Source organism: Neoarius graeffei, chromosome 9 (assembly GCF_027579695.1).
Source record: "Neoarius graeffei isolate fNeoGra1 chromosome 9, fNeoGra1.pri, whole genome shotgun sequence".
NCBI lineage: Eukaryota > Metazoa > Chordata > Actinopteri > Siluriformes > Ariidae > Neoarius > Neoarius graeffei.
In genome coordinates, this window is record NC_083577.1 from 70,336,316 (window position 1) to 70,355,629 (window position 19,314).

The 19,314-nt window shown below is 41.8% G+C and overlaps 1 protein-coding gene across 6 annotated transcripts in view; it reads right to left on the minus strand.

Annotated features, from left to right (window-relative positions):
* pard3bb (par-3 family cell polarity regulator beta b) overlaps positions 1-19,314 on the minus strand; it is a 920,021-nt gene that overhangs the window by 201,079 nt on the left and 699,628 nt on the right. For all 6 annotated transcript variants that reach the window (XM_060930186.1, XM_060930187.1, XM_060930184.1 and 3 more), the window contains one exon: positions 18,989-19,214. In XM_060930186.1, the coding sequence (XP_060786169.1) occupies positions 18,989-19,214 (226 nt within the window). The remainder of the gene's footprint in view (positions 1-18,988; positions 19,215-19,314) is intronic.

Here is a 19,314-nt window from a genome sequence, read left to right on the forward strand (position 1 = left end):
TGATTGTTAGAACTAGGAAACCGGCCTGAGCAAGCCCACATTTCATCTCGTCGAGTTAATGTAATCAAAGGCAAGACGGGCCTGATAATGAAAAGTGGAATAAGATGGAACAAGAGGCTCGGCACAGAGGTGCTATTCAGGCACGCGGGCGAGCGAGGAGGCCGAATCAAGCCGTCGTCGCCGTCCTTTCAGAAGCCAGACGCAATCACGTATTCATGGATTTCCCCCATTCAGTGAATAATCTTAATCAGGACATTGTATCTTGGAAATCAAAGAAGCTATGATTGAACTTCCATCAAAAGAATGGCTTTCAGGGATTTATATGGAGATCGAGAATGGAAAGCTCACTAATCCGGCCAAGGCGAGTTGGTTTCTGTATGCCAGGCTTCAATCTAAAGGCATCAGCCACCCGCAACCTGCCTGTGATACTGTTACCATGGAGAGCTGTGGACTGAGAAAGCCACAACCTTTAAAGCATAAACCTATCTCAACTCCAGATCGCTATCTGCTCTTTTAAAGGTGAGCTTGGCGTCAGTGGTGGCAGCTGTCTCTCAGATGCTGAGCAGCTTTAGCATGGACAAGGGTTCCAGTATTGATCGTCGTCTCAAATTTGGACAGAGTTGTGTCACTGTAAAACCTTCCAGGACATTCTCATGGGGAAGAACATGCTCCTGTGTGTAAGTGTCCACTGTTTACGCAGAAGGTGTTGGGTAACGGAAGCCAGATGCAGCAGCTGTCTCCTGCGCATCAAAAGTGCTGAGGAGAGCAAACACAGGAGGAAACGCTTAAACAATGAGAAGGAGGAGGGAGTCATGCAGTTGGGTAAGGGTGCTGCTCCATCACTGTCGGTCTCGGAAAGGGAATATATAAGCAGCACCATCTGTGACTGCTCCTCTTCTCTCTTTTTAGGGACTATTAGCAGAGTCACTAAAGGGCACACATGCCAGCCTTCAGTCACACACATGCACAAACACAAATACATGCACGCACACACACACACATGCCACGTTTAGAAGTCTCAGGTAAATTAGTCCTGTGACCACATCCTCTTTCTTAAAGGTCATTTTTACACTTCATTTTTTTCCAGATTGTGGATCATTTCACCAAGAGTTCATGAGGTTTTGCAAATACCCCATTCCCACCCGCACTGAAAACTGTATATGTCCCTTAATTTTTGCTCTGATGGTGTCCTGTGGGAATGGGAATAAAAACTGCAAACTTGAAACATTAATCTTCCCTGTTGACCGAGTAACGTTTACGGAAATCTTTTGTCATGGCTCCAGTGGGAATCAGATCGATCAGATTTACGCGTTGTTTTTGACCAGTTGTGATGTAAATAATGATGTGAAATTGTGATGACACCACTCATGCTGCCTCCAAGTAATGCAATCGTTGGCAAACTCAAAACAAGCAAACATCAGCAGATACAGTGGGAGCGCCATATCCATGGGGAATACTGCTCCAAGAGCTAACGCGGATAGCCGAAACCACAGACAGGAGCGAACCATATATAAAGCTTACATTTTGTGTAGATACACTACCGTTCAAAAGTTTGGGGTCACTTTGAAATGTCCTTATTTTTGAAAGAAAAGCACTGTTCTTTTCAATGAAGATCACTTTAAACTAATCAGAAATCCACTCTATCCATTGCTAATGTGGTAAATGACTATTCTAGCTGCAAATGTCTGGTTTTTGGTGCAATATCTCCATAGGTGTATAGAGGCCCATTTCCAGCAACTCTCACTCCAGTGTTCTAATGGTACAATGTGTTTGCTCATTGCCTCAGAAGGCTAATGGATGATTAGAAAACCCTTGTACAATCATGTTAGCACAGCTGAAAACAGTTGAGCTCTTTAGAGAAGCTATAAAACTGACCTTCCTTTGAGCAGATTGAGTTTCTGGAGCATCACATTTGTGGGGTCGATTAAATGCTCAAAATGGCCAGAAAAATGTCTTGACTATATTTTCTATTCATTTGACAACTTATGGTGGTAAATAAAAGTGTGACTTCTCATTCTCATTATCTCTAGCCGCTTTATCCTTCTACAGGGTCGCAGGCAAGCTGGAGCCTATCCCAGCTGACTACGGGCGAAAGGCGGGGTACACCCTGGACAAGTCGCCAGGTCATCACAGGGCTGACACATAGACACAGACAACCATTCACACTCACATTCACACCTACGGTCAATTTAGAGTCACCAGTTAACCTAACCTGCATGTCTTTGGACTGTGGGGGAAACCGGAGCACCCGGAGGAAACCCACGCGGACACGGGGAGAACATGTAAACTCCACACAGAAAGGCCCTCGCCGGCCCCGGGGCTCGAACCCAGGACCTTCTTGCTGTGAGGCGACAGTGCTAACCACTACACCACCGTGCCGCCCTAAAAGTGTGACTTTTTATGGAAAACACAAAATTGTCTGGGTGACCCCAAACATTTGAACGGTAGTGTACTGTACATACCCATGATCAACTTTCATTTATAAACTACACACAATATGACTTCAACACCACCACCACCACCACCACCACCAAGACCGTCAATGACTGCGTAGCTCACTCTGGCCCCGTCTAGTTCAGAAGGGACGATCTAAAGTGGGCCACCTTGCACAATAAATGTTGCAAGCTATATACACTATTTACCATAAAGAATCCAAAACGGGAAGGAATTGACCGAGAAGAAGCGATTTTTGTTGAACTGCTCATTAAGGCTTAATTAGTCTATAACTGCATTAATAATTGTAATTAAGCAAATCTGGACTGAAGTTATATGCACCCTGGGTACCCCTAACCATCATTCAAGAAAGAACCAAAATCAATGAAGAATTGAAGGAGAAGAAGCGATGTGTGTGGAAACTGCTCGTTAGAGCTTAATTACTCCATATCTTCATTATTAATTGCAATTATGCAAATTTGGGTAGAAACCATATGCACCCCAGGCAGACCTACCTTCCTGCCAAAAAGAATAAAAATCGGTGAAGATTTGAGAAAGAAGAAGCGATTTTTGTGAAATGTGGACGTTGGACAACACGTGATGGCATAAACTCATCGCCTGTCAGCCGGATGAGCTAATAACTAATAATAAGTTTTAACAATATATTGTTATAAAGGTTATGTGAATGTGCTCTCTCTCTCTCTCTCTCTCTCTCTCTCGAATGAATGGAATTCCAACATTTCTACTTCTACTTAATATTTTTATCATATTTGAGGTGCGGAGACAGATGCAAGTGCAGAAACCTTTTATTTACACAGGATAGTTAAAGCAATTAAAAAAAAAAACAGGCCTGAAAACACTACAGTAGAAGCGAGGAACTCAAGGAACATCGGCATGGAAAACAAAACCAAACGCAAGACAAACTAACAGAAGCAGGGTTTTAAATAAGGCGAGTAATACGTAAAACCAGAGTGCTCTGAGAGCACAATATCCCCCGCTGGCAACTATATCTATGTTATAAGTGCTTAATACACCCTCATGAAATTGTCAAAGTACAAGTTTGGTAATCAAGGGCCATAACTGGTAAAATACAACTGAACTGAACGAAACTTCAAAATGTGTATTACCGATATATAACAAAGAATCCTGCCAAGTTTTGTGAAATTCCTCCAAAAATTGAGAGAGGAGTTGATTTAAGAAGACAAGTACCCTTCCTGGGACGGATGGACAGATGGACATCGCCACGACATAATCCCCCTTCGGGCCTTTCGGCCAGCGGGGAATTTAAAAAAAAAACTATAGAAAAATGCAACTGAATTGAATGAAATTGAAATATGTGTATTACTGACATAACAACGAATCCTGTCAAATTTTGTGAAATTCCTCCAAAAATTGTGAGAGGAGTTGATTTCAGAAAGTGAGTACCCTTTCCGGGATGGGCAGATGGACATCGTCACGACATAATCCCCCTTCGGGCCTTTCGGCCAGCGGGGGATAAAAACTTTTTGCAAAATTACATGAAATTCCTCCAAAAATTGTGAGGGAAGTTGATTTCAGAAAGCAAGCACACCTTGATGAAATTGCCGAAGTACAAGTTTTTTTTAATAATCGAGGGCATAACTCTGGTAAAATTTGCCCGAATTAAATGAAATTTCAATATGCGTATAACTGTCATATAACAAAGCCTTTTGCCAAGTTTGGTGAAATTCCTCCACAAATTGTGAGAACAGTTGATTTCAGAAGAACGTACACCCTCATGAAATTAAATCGCAATGTGTATTACCGTCACATAACAAGGCCTTTTGCCAAGTTGTGAGAAATTCGTCCAAAAACTCTGAGAGGAGTTGATGTCAGAAGGCAAACACACCTTCAAGAAATTGTGAAAGTACAAGGTTGTTCATCAAGGGCCGTAACTCTGGTAAAATGCGACCGAATTGAACAAAATAACAATGCGTAGTAGCAACAAATAACAATGGCTTTTACCAAGTTTGGTGAAATTCCTCCACAAATTGTGAGAGGAGTTGATTTCAGAAGGTGACTATCCTTTGCTGGGACAGACGGACAGACGGAAATCACCACAACATAACCCCCCTTCAGGCCTTTTGGCCAATGGGGGATACAAAAGTGAAAGCAGGTGTGCGTGGTTAATACCGTGGTTAGTGTGTTAAAGCAGGGTGTGTGGGAATTGTAGTTTGAGGAGTCAGGCTGGAATGCCTCAGCGAGTCAGCAGAAATGATGGCCTCACTGTATTTGCAAAAATGTTATAAACTGCCTTTGCTTGAGCAACACAAATGCTGAAAAATGTGAAGAGAACTCACAACAGAGATGTGATGAAGCTTGACTCGTGCCCTGTTGCTAACTAGCTAATGTCTCAGCTTGGACTTTGCGCAACAGTGGACTGCCGCCTCACGAATTATACGTCATATACACTACCGTTCAAAAGTTTGGGGTCACCCAGACAATTTTGTGTTTTCCATGAAAAGTCACACTTTTATTGACCACCATAAGTTGTAAAATGAATAGAAAATATAGTCAAGACATTTTTCTGGCCATTTTGAGCATTTAATCGACCCCACAAATGTGATGCTCCAGAAACTCAATCTGCTCAAAGGAAGGTCAGTTTTATAGCTTCTCTAAAGAGCTCAACTGTTTTCAGCTGTGCTAACATGATTGTACAAGGGTTTTCTAATCATCCATTAGCCTTCTGAGGCAATGAGCAAACACATTGTGCCATTAGAACACTGGAGTGAGAGTTGCTGGAAATGGGCCTCTATACACCTATGGAGATATTGCACCAAAAACCACACATTTGCAGCTAGAATAGTCATTTACCACATTAGCAATGGATAGAGTGTATTTCTGATTAGTTTAAAGTGATCTTCATTGAAAAGAACAGTGCTTTTCTTTCAAAAATAAGGACATTTCAAAGTGACCCCAAACTTTTGAACGGTAGTGTATGGTCTTGGGTGGTTCTTGCCGCTGTCTGCTGAGTAATGTGACTGGTTCAACTTGTCATGTTGCGTGAAAAGGTTGTTATGGTTAACGGAGGACATGGACTGTCTTACTGATGCATCGATTCAGACTTTCATAGGACTGGAGCACTGGTGCAAGTGCTTACGCTTTGAAGTTGGTGAAAAATGAATGTCTTATGCCAGGCTGCATGGCTTTTGTGAGAATGTCTCCTTGTTTGCAGGTATTCCTTTAGGATGACATGCTGCACATCCAAAAAGTGGTGTCCTTCACCACTTCTGTTTTGCTATCCAAATAAAAAATAAAGAAAAACAGGAAACATACTACCTACCATTTTGGAAACCTGCGTGTAGAAAAGTGCTGTATGGATTTGAGTAATCGATCCATGGCACTGAAAGAAATCTTCTACGCGAAAGAAACTCTCCGATTATAAAAGTGCCACCCTCAAACGGGTCCAGAATCAGTCCAGAGTGCAGACTTGAGTATTCGGGCTGAGCATGAAAACGCCCTAAATGTAGGTTTACCTACATGAATCGAGTTCCCAGTCAAAGAAGAAAATTCTTTAACATTTACCATTAGCTTAAGAAACTCAGGCACTGAGCCCATGCTTTTTTCCAAACCCTGATGTCTCTCTCTCTCTCTCTCCTATAAATAACATACTTTCATGATAAACCTCAAAAGCATCATCCAGTGCTCTGCTCCCTCAGGTCTAAACCTGCCTGCCTCATCGCCAATCATCTCACCTCTCAACACACATCTCACAGCAGCAGTAAATGTGTTGAGATGAGATTCTGAGAGACTGATTTGAGGTGCTGGTGTCTGTGCACATGCGTGTGTGTGTGCGAATTGGTGGGGTGTGATAGAGTCTGACTGATATTACACTTTATCTTGATAGCGCAAAGTATAAAGATAACTTGAGCGCACAGACATCTCAAACACAGAAAAACTAACAGCTAGATTATTAGCACTTGTATGCAGTGCCTTAAAATGAATAAAAACAATGCAGAATGCAGAACATTAAAATATTGGCACCCATCCTGAACTGTAAGTAAATGTATAAGTAAGCACTTGGACCAAAAAAAAAAAAAAAAGCACACATCTGTTGATCTCTTTGGAGCTATTAAGAGTATCTGAAGACTAAAACCAAATCACAGCTGATTTTTATTTTGTAGAATCAGTATTCCTGTGTTTCCTGCAGGTAATGGAGTAACTGTCTCAGAGTTAAGCATCAGTGGGAAAACAACAAGGCCTTCACTTTATTTACACAGTCAGCATAATACGGAAAGCCAATCACTAGGCGTGTATTGAGACCGAGAAAGTCGGCAATGTAAATAAACCAGCTAATCATGTTAGCGTGAGCCGATTAAAACGGGAATTAAATTTGGCTGCAATGGCAAAAAACGGAGAAGCGGATTTAAAAACAAAACAAAACAAAAGAACAGGTAAATTACATTGTTTTTTCACTGCAGGTCTTTCGAGTTTCTGGTCACTTTTTTCCTTCAATCATATCCATTTACATTCTTTTACGTTTAACACTGTTGAACGTATGAACTTCTAGTTAGTCCCCACTCTCACTCATACTATCGTCTTTTTTTCTCTCTCTCAAATGTGAACTACTTGTTACTACATCAATAATAATATTAGAACATGCACATTAAAGTGCATATCACGGGTAAATTTAGGAGCAAGATCAATGTAATTCTCCTATTTTATATTAAGCGTTGGTCAAATATCTGTCACATTTTGCATTTTGTGCAATCTTGTGCAATACCAGAAAAATTCAGTTGAAATCAAGCCATTTGAGGCGAATTGGTCCGCCTCTGAAAAAACTTGGCATTTGGATTTCCTGGCAAACATTGATTTTCGTGACGTCGCGTGCGGGACGCCTCCCTCTGAATCCTACGTCAGCGCTGGTTTGTTTATGAGAAAACGACCTGGTGGTTTTCTGCAAGTTTCTTCAACGTTATCGCGTAATTATTAAAATGGCTAACAGATGTATCGTAGGAGGGTGTAGCAACACCAATCTTGATGGGATTAGTACTCATCGTTTTCCAAAAGACCGGACAATGAGAGAGAAATGGGAGCGCTTGGTCTACACAGGCTGTGCACTGAAACCGTGCAAAGCTCGCGCAGCCTGCTGGCGCTTCCGCAGATAACGTCACGAATCTGGCTCCAGACTCCCTTGGGATTTTTCCAGACGCGTTTTGTTATTTTATTTTTTTCTGCTGTAGACAGATGGCCTTGTGCAAAATTACCCTTCTGGATGAGTGTGTGAAGGGACATACTTTCATATTTAAAAAAAAACGAAATTCGTCCAGAATATGCCCTTTAATACATTCATATGAATTCCTTTACAGCTAGCACTTCTTACCAGAGCTCTGGTTCCACTAAATTAATCAAACACCATCTGGCCAATCAGAATGGAGACTTGAACAGCATTATGGTAATAGGCAGAGATGTTCTTAAAAAGGGGTAGATAGCAATCTCAGCATTAATGAAAACATAGCTAGCTAACTAGCTTAATTCTATCCACATTCACTGGATATGAGCAACAGTGCGCTCCGATTGGCTACTCGACTACTAAGCTATCAGCTCATATACTGTGAGTAGAGAAAAACAAAATGGTGGAGTGTGCTGCTGAACCAACCGAGGACGTAATAAAAACTACTTGAAAACAAAACCCCCCAAAATACAAGAAAGCAACAAAATATGGAATGAAACTATTTGACGATAAGAACGCAGCTTTTTTTAATTTTTCAAGAATTATCGCATTTTTCACAAACTGCTACTGTCATTTCACCGGTTTGTTTGCAATCTAAGCGGAAATTATTTTGTCGGACGTTTTGTATAGTTTTTATTTATCGAATTTGCAAAAAATAAAAATGCCCCGTTTCTCAAAATCCAGTGACTGTGGATAGAATAAAACAATTATTCCGCTCAATCTCATCATACATGGATTACAGCCATCAGCTCATGTACGACTCGATTTCGTGGAATAACTGTTAATGAGCTTGGCTCACGTGCATCACTGTGAGCCGATGGCGTCAGTTCTTCAACGCCACCCGACATTCTCCTAACATTTGTGATAGTTATTCTTGTGGTACAGCGGAGCAGATGGATAAGACAATACTTACTTCGAAAATACTTTATAGCTAGCTAGCTTATAGGTTGATGTTAATCAAACTGAAGAACTGACACTTAATGCAGTACAAAGGAAATGTTTGTGTTTAGTAGGCTGCCATTGTGTATATGTAGGAGGCTATGCGACAGTGTAGAGCTGCCATAAATATCTTCCATCTGCTGCAACACCTCCAGCTGTCGCTTGTCTCACAAAACAATCATTCTTTCATTTTAGCTCTTAGCAGGTGACATCATAATTTGCTAGTCTATGGATAAGACGTTAAAAGATCATCACAGAGGGAGTCTAACTGTTACAAAACCAATTGTTTTCACAAAATAGGAGCTTGTTCAGATTACCGAGTCACTTCTCCCACAGGATTCCATTCAAACAGAACAACCACTGGTCTCCCCTTGAAGACCCAACAGCCAACACAGATTTTTAACCAAAGATTGAACTCTCCCATTTAAGAACATCTCTGGTTTCAGGCTCTGTGATGCCATCTTTTTCAGTGAAGGCCTTGTTTATTTCAGCAAGACAATGCCATACTGCATTCTGCACGTATTAGAACTGCATGGCTCCACAGTAAAAGAGTCCAGGTGCTAAACTGGCCTGCCTGCAGTCCAGACCTGTCTCCCATTGAAAATATTTGGCATGTTATGAAGTACAAAATATGACAAAGGGGACCTCAAACTGCTGAGCAACTGAAATTGTACTGTATATCGGACAAGAATGGGACAACATTTCACTTTCAAAACTACAGCAACTGGTCTCCTTAGTTCCCAAATATTTAATGTGTTGTTAAAAATACATGTGATGCAACATAGTGGTAAACATGCCCCTGTCCCAAATTTTTGCTCCTGGCATCAAATTAAAAATGACCATATATTTTTCAAAAAGCAAATTAAAAAAAATTCTCAATTTCGACATATGTTGTCTTTGTACTACGTTGTATTTTCAGTGAAAGACAGGGTTTCCATGAACTGCAAATCATTGCATTCTGTTTTTAATTTACATTTTATACAGTGTCCCAACTTTTTTTGGAACTGGGGCTGTAAAACTGTTTTCTTAGCAATATGTTGTTCAAATGTGCTGAAGGCCTCGACCTAAAATGTTTAATAGAAGGATCACTGTAAAAATGTTAGCCATCTTACTCAAGTTATTTTTCCCCCTGCATTTTTTCTTTCCCTCTCGTACCCCAGTTCTCACAATGCAAGTCAGCTGTACGTTGCATAAACATTAACGTGCCAAACACAGCCCGTGTCAAAGACCGCCTTACAAGGCAAAGCAACTGGGACTCAACTGCATTAATGGGATACTCGTACATTTGTGCCTTTTAACTGTGAAGAAAGAAAAAGGAGGCAATGAATAGCTGTAATTACACACAATCACATCTGATTGGCTTTGATTATTTAATATTTCACTTGTGATAAATTGTGGTGGAGCTGTTGAGATAAAGGACTATCATAAGACATAATCTGGAGTCATTTAAAGTTGCGCTGGTTCACAGAGACTCGATCTGTTTGGAGTTAGCACTTCAATACAGACCGCACTACACTGAGATCTCTATCTACATAATAAGCCTGGCTTTGCAAGCAAGGTTAAAACAGGCTGTGTGTGTTGCATGCTTAGAATGGCGCAGTATGATGTAAAGGTCTTGTATGTGTGTGACTGTGCATGTGTGACTTTAGCACAGCAGCAGAATGGGAGGTATTTGGCAGGCCTTTCAGATTCCCCATCTGTCTGTAGGATGTAAAACATCCTAATGGGCCCCATTCACCAACTGGGGCAATACCTTTTTTTCTGTAGTGTACACACACACACACGTCTTACTATCATTGTGAGGACCTTCCGGTGGCATCGTTATTAATGCAGCTAATTAATGTGATGCTATAGCTAAATCCAACCCTAACCTTAAAGCTGTACTGCCTTTCAGGTTTTTCAAGTGTACGTCATAAAAAGAATTTTCCCTGACACCCAATTATTTTTGTTTAGTGGACTGAAAACTACCGAATTCGAATCACAGACTTCCAATTTTATTAGTTTTTTTTAAAATAGAACAATTAATGAATTTAAGGCCACATGGCCCTAAATTCTCCGCTATTTTTTCCTGCTTCACCATGACGCAATACAAGACACTACGTCATGCGTGACGTGGTGGGCTTTCCCCGTTCGCGCAAGGCATTGTGGGATACAAATTTGAAACAGGAGAGAAAAACAGAGAACGTGAGTGTGCGAATGAAACGTGAAAGACCGACTACAGTAACGGAAGGCGAGAAGAAAAGACGGAAAGGAAGCGCAGGACCAAACTAATAAATATCGGCGGTCAGCGAGCACTTCGGTGTGATCAGCTGTTCGATTAGCGACAGAATGATGTAACTGTCAGTGCACGGTCAAGGGTAAACCTGCGCATGCACTTGCACACGGACTTCCCTTCCTCTGTCTGTTTGACTGCGCGAAGCCAGCAATTTCATGCACATTATTTGCTCGGGAATCGCCTCAAATTAAAAACCTTCTCAGTCACAGAATGGCCTGATATATTGTGCGATATTACAGAAATAAACATATATCACAATGACCAAATTTCAGAGGGAACTAAATTTCACCGATTTTATGAAATCGAAAGGCCGTCTAGCTTTAACCTCAGTAAGTTACATTTCATTGAAAAAAAAAAAAAAAGGAAAGCACCTCTCCTCATGGGGACCAACCAAATGTCCCCACAAGGTCGAAACTATCACGTATTTCTCTCCTTGAGGGGGCAGGATATAAAACATACCTGCCTGTCTCCTCGTACATGCCCACCCTAGAATTTTCTTAATTTATATTTTTTCCCCCTCAGTGGTCAATTCTTCTAACAGTGACCATCATATCAGTCCAACCTAATATGTGCAGAACAGTCCACTGTGCAACACATACAAAGCACATTGTATCAACAATCCAAGACCCACATGCAAGCAGGAAAGTACGTTTCTACATGCAGCAATATTAAAAACAGCCTAAACATCTGTCCTGCATATCTGGTAGCAACTGTGAGCATACAGTTTCCCATATATTTCAAATGGTAGGTGTAAATCAGTGGCATTTTCAGACCTATTAACCATTTAGCTTGCCATAAACCAGCTATTTTTAACAGGCACAAGATGTGATGGGCACATCTGAATTGTGTTTGTCTTGAACTGGAGGGGTTTATAGTCCTGTTAAGTCCAGCCTTTATTCCTTTCCACTTCATCCCTTTATCACCAGGCTGCAGGGCTTCATCCTGGCTCGTGTAGCCAGTGGCCAACATCTGCATGATCACCCACACAGACACTAATACAGTCATGGTCAGTGGATGGCAACCACCGCTCACGAAGAGAAAGTGGAAATAATGTACAGATGGAACCGCAGAGGACGTGAGATGGCTTCAGGTGAGGCTACAGCTAGCATAGAGGTGACCTTGCCAAAAAACAATCAAAATACAGTGTCCACGGTGAAGCTAGACAATAGTAACCATCATCAGAGCCTACTAGGCTTCGTTAAATGCTGCCCAGAATAACTAGCCATTGATAAAGTCAGGGCAATCAATAAAAATGGCAATCTGTCACAAGATGGCTGCCATGCACCACCAAAATGTCACCCGTGTGTCCTGAATATAAACAGAGGCATATTTCTTTGTTGGGGAAAAAAAAAAAAAAAGTTATTCTGTGCTTTAGATCGCACACATGGCTGTGATGTAATTAGACGGTTCTCTTTTTTCACATTGGACAGAGGTTGTGAATCAAAATTCCATTTCACCAAACCTTCCTCTCCGACTCACAGTAAGCAGCTTGACCAAAACAAACACACTTTTTAAAACAACTTTTACACCCCTTACTCTGTGAAACACTGACAGGGCAGTCCAAGACTGCTTATCTGCTCAGAACAACAGGCCACGAGCGTTAGCCACAATCGGCCTGCTGACTAGCTATCTTTCTCCATGCTGCCTGAAGAGAAAGGGAAATCAGGCGAGAGAGAAAAACAGAGAGAATGGGCTCTTCACAAGAAGTCGGATTAGCTGAGGCAGGAGCGGTAGCGTAGACCGTGAGGGTTCACCTTGAGGAGGAGCTGAAAAAGAAAAACTTTCACCTTTTTTTTTTTTTTGGAAGGGAAAGAAAAAAGAAAAAAAAGAAAAGACTAATCCAAACACACAAACTTTCGCAGGCAGGGGGAAACAAACATGCTTTAGAGAAAGTCTCTTTTCTTGTGCTAATAGCCTAATGCTAAAAGAGTTTTTACAAAATCTTTCAGGGTCCTTCCGACCATTATTTCTTCTTCTTTTTTATGAAACACAATGATTTTTCACATTTTTGTGAAAAATATTGAGCTCAGATGTTCTGAAGTATCCGGAACCCAGATCGCGCTGAACTGGGAGATAGTTAGGGCCCGTTTACACGAGGATGCTGTCGGGTAAAAACGACTAAATATTTTATCGGAAGTGCCTTTCGTCTACACAGGGACGGCGTTTCCGAGGCTGAAAAACGGAAAAAATTGAAAACGCCTTCCAGAGTGGATAAGTTAAAAACAGCCCCCGTTGCATATCCGTCTAAACTACCCAATACGCGAAACTCTGCTCGGATCTGCTCACGTCGGGTACGCGTTTACGTTATACATATGTCATATACCGTACATGCCAGCCCGGGAAGTAAGAAAGTAAGTAAAAAAGTAAGAGCATGTCTGATTACATCGATCCAACGGACCTTCAAGCTGCTCTGGCAGCTTTAATAAACGTCCAGGAGTCCTTCGAACATCTATACCGAATCTGCACATATACCGTTAATGAACAGAGGCGGGTATAGCATGCTCTTACTTTTTTACTTACTTTCTTACTTACCATAGCCAGAGTAGTCAAAGTTTTCGCGGCGCAGATGTGCAGATCAGACAAGACGGAAGCCGTTGCGCATGCGTGCAGACATAGCGGAGGTCTTTCACAGCACCACCTAGCCGCCTGGCATGCACATCCAATTGAATTCCACACATTTATGCGTCACCGTATAGACGCAGATTTCCTCCTTGAAAACGGCCGTGTAGACGCGGAAAAAAGTGAGAACGAAAACGGACTTTTGCGTTTTTGTTTCAGACCGTCCTCGTGTAAAGTGGGCCTAAATCTCCGGAGTGGAAGTCCGGGGCGGATCATGACATCATTATTTTTCCCCCCAAAGACGTGGGGCTGATTTGCACTCTGGATCCATCTGTTTTTATTCTATCCACATTCACTGGATATAAGTAATCACGCGCTCTGATTGGCTACTCTACTACTAGGATATCAGCTCATATACCGTGAATAGAGAAAAACAAAATGGTGGAGCGTGTTGCTGAACCAACCGAGAATGAAATAAAAACTCTACTTGGGGGGGAACTCCCAAAATATATTTTTTTTAAAAAGCAACAAAATATGGAATAAAATTATTTGATGGTAAGAACATATATATTTTTTAACTTTCTTTTCAAGAATTATTATTATCGCATTTTTCACAAATTGCTACTGTCATTTTGCCAGTTTGTTTACATTCTGACAATAGTAAACAAACATTCAGAAATACACTACCGTTCAAAAGTTTGGGGTCACTTTGAAATGTCCTTATTTTTGAAAGAAAAGCACTGTTCTTTTCAATGAAGATCACTTTAAACTAATCAGAAATCCACTCTATACATTGCTAATGTGGTAAATGACTATTCTAGCTGCAAATGTGTGGTTTTTGGTGCAATATCTCCATAGGTGTATAGAGGCCCATTTCCAGCAACTCTCACTCCAGTGTTCTAATGGTACAATGTGTTTGCTCATTGCCTCAGAAGGCTAATGGATGATTAGAAAACCCTTGTACAATCATGTTAGCACAGCTGAAAACAGTTTAGCTCTTTAGAGAAGCTATAAAACTGACCTTCCTTTGAGCAGATTGAGTTTCTGGAGCATCACATTTGTGGGGTCGATTAAATGCTCAAAATGGCCAGAAAAATGTCTTGACTATATTTTCTATTCATTTTACAACTTATGGTGGTCAATAAAAGTATGACTTTTCATGGAAAACACAAAATTGTCTGGGTGACCCCAAACTTTTGAACGGTAGTGTACATCATCTGCTTCTTCACTATGAGCCTCAGTCGGAAACATACTACTATATAGATCAAGATGATAAAAAAGCAAGAAGTTTCAAAGCAGCGAGTTCAACAGGAGCCTTTTTTAATTGTATTACTCAGGGAACAATGAGGTAATGCTAGCTTACGCTCATCCATCAGCTAATTACAGCATTCTTGACAAAACGGGAATAATTTTACACAGCTATACAAGCAAACATCTGTCAATTCTGAGCAGAATTTCCCTCATTCATTATTGAATGTCATAAAATCCCAAGCTAAGTTTGTTGATAACTTTACTGAGCTCTGTGTTCTCAATGCTGTCCGGAGAGAAAAATGATTTTTCCCACAGGTTATGCTGTGTTTGGAGTTCACTATAAAGCTGTGGCTATGTTCCAAATCCCACACCAGCATACTAAACAGCATCGTACAATAGTACACCACCAGATTACTTTATATAACTGACAACTATTTACAAAAGGGGGGTAAAATTCAAATTCACTCCAGGCCACATCAGCATTTCCGTGAGCCCTTGAAGGGCCATAAACGAAGGCTATTTTAACATATTCTATTCTCTCGATTAACACCAATAACCTACACTCGCTGAAAGAAAAGGAAATATGTTTATATGAAAAAGAAGGGTGAATAGAGACTCTTATTAATTGCCTTTTAGGTCATACTAATGATGGCAATGGGTGGTCGGTTTTAAATCCGGGCTTGGGATTGGCACCAAGTCTGCACTGGCTTGTGCGACCCCAGTGGCTGGGTATTTTACGTAACCTACATGTCTTTGAACTGTGAGGGAAACCGGAGCACCCGGAGGAAACCCACACAGACACGGGGAGAACATGCAAACTCCACACAGAAAGCCCCGTCGGCCGTGAGGTTTGAGCCCGAAACCTTCTTGCTGCGAGGTGACAGTGCTAACCACTACACCGCCGTGCCGACTATTCAACTGTTGTCCTATTTGTTCAACAGATTAAAAAAATGTTTTCCAAATATCAAAAAGTTAAGAAAGTGATTTATGGAGAACTCACACAGACTTATCTCTGCAAAGAACATACAAGTCCTTAGACTCCCATCTCTCTCGTCTTCACACATCAACCTTCCTTCTATGAAATACTGTAGGTGTCTGTGTAGGGTGCTTTGGATTTGGAGACATCATTGAATCACACTAATTTCTGAATCAGACTAAAGGAAACACCAAACCCTTTTCTAAATCATTTGTTACGGGTGGCGAGATGTGGTGAGTTAGGATCTACTAGCAGAACACAAACCAGAAAATCCAATGAATAAAAAAAAAAAAAAGATTTAATTAAAGTCCAAAAAGAGTCAACAAACAAAAATAATCCAGACAACAATGAGGTAGACAAAGTGCTAATATGAAAAAACATGAAAAATAGTTCTGACAAAAACTGGAGACAAAAAAAAAACGTAGTGCAAAAAACATGAAAAACTGACAAAACGTGAGTGCAAAAAACTGTGGCTAAGACTGGGCAAAACAGAGAGCAAGAATCCAGGAAGCAAAAAACGGCACAGAGACGACGTGAGAACAGACAAGACGTTCTGGCAAAGTCCCCTTCTGAGAATGGCCTATTTATACACAGCAGAACAGACCAGGAAGTGATGGAAGTCCAGTCCCGGATCCAGATCGCGCTGAACTGGGAGATAGTAAATCTCCGGAGTGGAAGTCCGGGGCGGATCATGACATCATTATTTTTTCCCCCCAAAGACGTGGGGCTGATTTGCACTCTGGATCCAAGTCAAGTCAAGTCAAGTTTATTTGTGTAGCGCTTTTAACAATAAACATTGTCGCAAAGCGGCTTTACAGAATTTGAATGGCTTAAAACATGAGCTAATTTTATCCCTAATCTATCCCCAATGAGCAAGCCTGTGGCGACGGTGGCAAGGAAAAACTCCCTCAGACAACATGAGGAAGAAACCTCGAGAGGAACCAGACTCAAAAGGGAACCCATCCTCGTTTGGGCAACAACAGACAGCCTGACTATAACATTAACAGTTTTAACATGAAGACAGTTTCGTTGATGTTCTAACTCTTCACTGATGGAAACTTGAGTGCAAAACTGTTCATGATAACTGCAGTCCTAAAGTTAGCAAGACAACTGTAGTCCTCAGCCATAAAAGCATTACTGTAAGAGTCCAGAGCGTCCTCCAGGTGTAACCCTCAACTATCCTCATGGGGCCGTCCTTCATGGATCCATCTGTTTTTATTCTATCCACATTCACTGGATATAAGCAATCACGCGCTCTGATTGGCTACTCTACTACTAGGATATTAGCTCATATACCATGAATAGAGAAAAACAAAATGGCAGAGCGTGTTGCTGAATAAACCGAGAATGAAATAAAAACTCTACTCGGGGGGGGTGGGGGGTGGACTCCCAAAATATATATATATAAAAAAAGCAACAAAATATGGAATGAAAGTATTTTATGGTAAGAACATATATTTTTACTTTCTTTTCAAGAATTATTATTATTATCACATTTTTCACAAATTGCTTCTGCCATTTTGCCAGTTTGTTTACATTCTAAGCGGAAATGATTCTGTCGGATGTTTTGTATAAAGTTTTAATTTATCGAATTTGCAAAAAATAAAAATAAACTAGAAAATCACTCGGAGAGCGCAGACCTCCGCCAAGAATCCTTTTAAAAAATCCGGGATCCAGAAGGTGACCCAGATCACCGCCAAAATGTAATGGATTGTTACGTGTGTCCAGTCACACCTCTGGAAAAAATTTCAGAGCAATCCGTTCATAACTTTTTCTGTAATGTTGCTAACAGACAAACCAACCAACAAACAAACCAACGCTACCGAAAACATAACCTCCTTGGCGGAGGTAAAAATGCAAAATCCAGTGAATGTGGACAGAATAAAACAGTAACTCAGCGCTACATGCCATGTTGGCTACCAGCGCATGTACGACTCGATTTTGTGGAATAACTCAAGTATTCATCAGATATATTACTGGTCAAGTGTGAAAATGGTGAGTAGTGGGTATGATGGGCTCATCTCATCTCATTATCTCTAGCCGCTTTATCCTGTTCTACAGGGTCGCAGGCAAGCTGGAGCCTATCCCAGCTGACTACAGGCGAAAGGCGGGGTACACCCTGGACAAGTCGCCAGGTCATCACAGGGCTGACACATAGACACAGACAACCATTCACACTCACATTCACACCTACGCTCAATTTAGAGTCACCAGTTAACCTAACCTGCATGTCTTTGGACTGTGGGGGAAACCGGAGCACCCGGAGGAAACCCACGCGGACACGGCGAGAACATGCAAACTCCACACAGAAAGGCCCTCGCCGGCCACGGGGCTCGAACCCTGACCTTCTTGCTGTGAGGCGACAGCGCTAACCACTACACCACCGTGCTGGGTATGATGGGCTGTTTCGGTATTATTTTTTGTAAGTTAGTGCCACCTGAATGAAACGGGGATGCGTTTGGTCCGTGAGCCTTGAGGTTGACACCGGCTTTAGAACAACTGTAGTGCAATCTGGGAACCTGCATCTCACGTGCACTGGATGTTTATTACCAATTACAGCTGTGATGCAAATAACATGCAAATGAATTTATTGTGTGTTAAAATCTATGGACTTTTAATAGAATTTTGGTCACCACTGACAATGTCTCACATTTTTGCTGCAAATCCTTGTGTGTGCTTGGATGTATATATATAGCCAGTTGCCTGATATATTCACTCTAAGAGTGCATCTTTATTTTCTCTCTCTGTCTGCTGGAGTGCACAATGTGCATCATGGCAGCACTGCTGTGTATGGCAGCACTCCTCAGCTCTCCCAGTAGCCTGCCAAATAAAAACAATTAAAAAGTTAATAGCCCGTTAGGTGGAGATGGTCGGGATGCCCGCGCTCTGATTCGCTGAATTAATCATGCGGCGTGTCCTCTGCATCGCCTCGGTCAGTGGCTCCGCCCTCCAGAACGGCAATAGTCTCAAAGTGGATGAATGGCCATGTGGACATGTGTTGGCCTGCGTGCCCTTCGCCATGCAGATTAGCCGTGGCAGCGGGCAGAGTCTGAGGCATTCGGACACGCTGACACACAGACAACGTGCCATATGGAGCTGAGGGCAGAATGCGCCGTTTAACAGCAGTTGCACCGCACACACGCAGGGACATGCTCCCTATGATCCATGCCCAGTAATGTTGGCTCTAGGCTCAAGCCCGCTGTGTGACCTGAAACAAACTCCATTACAGTCCATTTCTCAGCTCGTTCTCATCACACTTGGCCATCCAGGTCAAACGATGCATCACGACCAGCATTGGTCTGCCACTCGGAAGCCTTGAGGAGAGAAAGCAAATAAAAGAGAAAGAGTGAAAGAGACAAACTACCTCAGCAGTCCAAATCCCTTCTTCTTGGTCTTCTTTTCTGGATCCTCTGTGGCATCCTCTGCTTTCTTTTTGTCTTTGTCCTTCCCTTTGCTCTTCAACTTGTCTTTCTTCTTTCCCTTGGCTTTCTTCTTCTTATCCTTCTTGTTCTCGTCGTTGTCTCCCAGCCCCTGGCGTGACGAGCTGCTCGCTGGGGTGTCCCGTCCTGAGCTCACCTCTGAGCCCTCATCTGAGAGAGAGAGAGAACACACAAACCAATCACAACCTAACCTGGTTGGAAATAATGACCTTCATTGACCGTATTCCTTATAGCAATACCAATCTTTAGC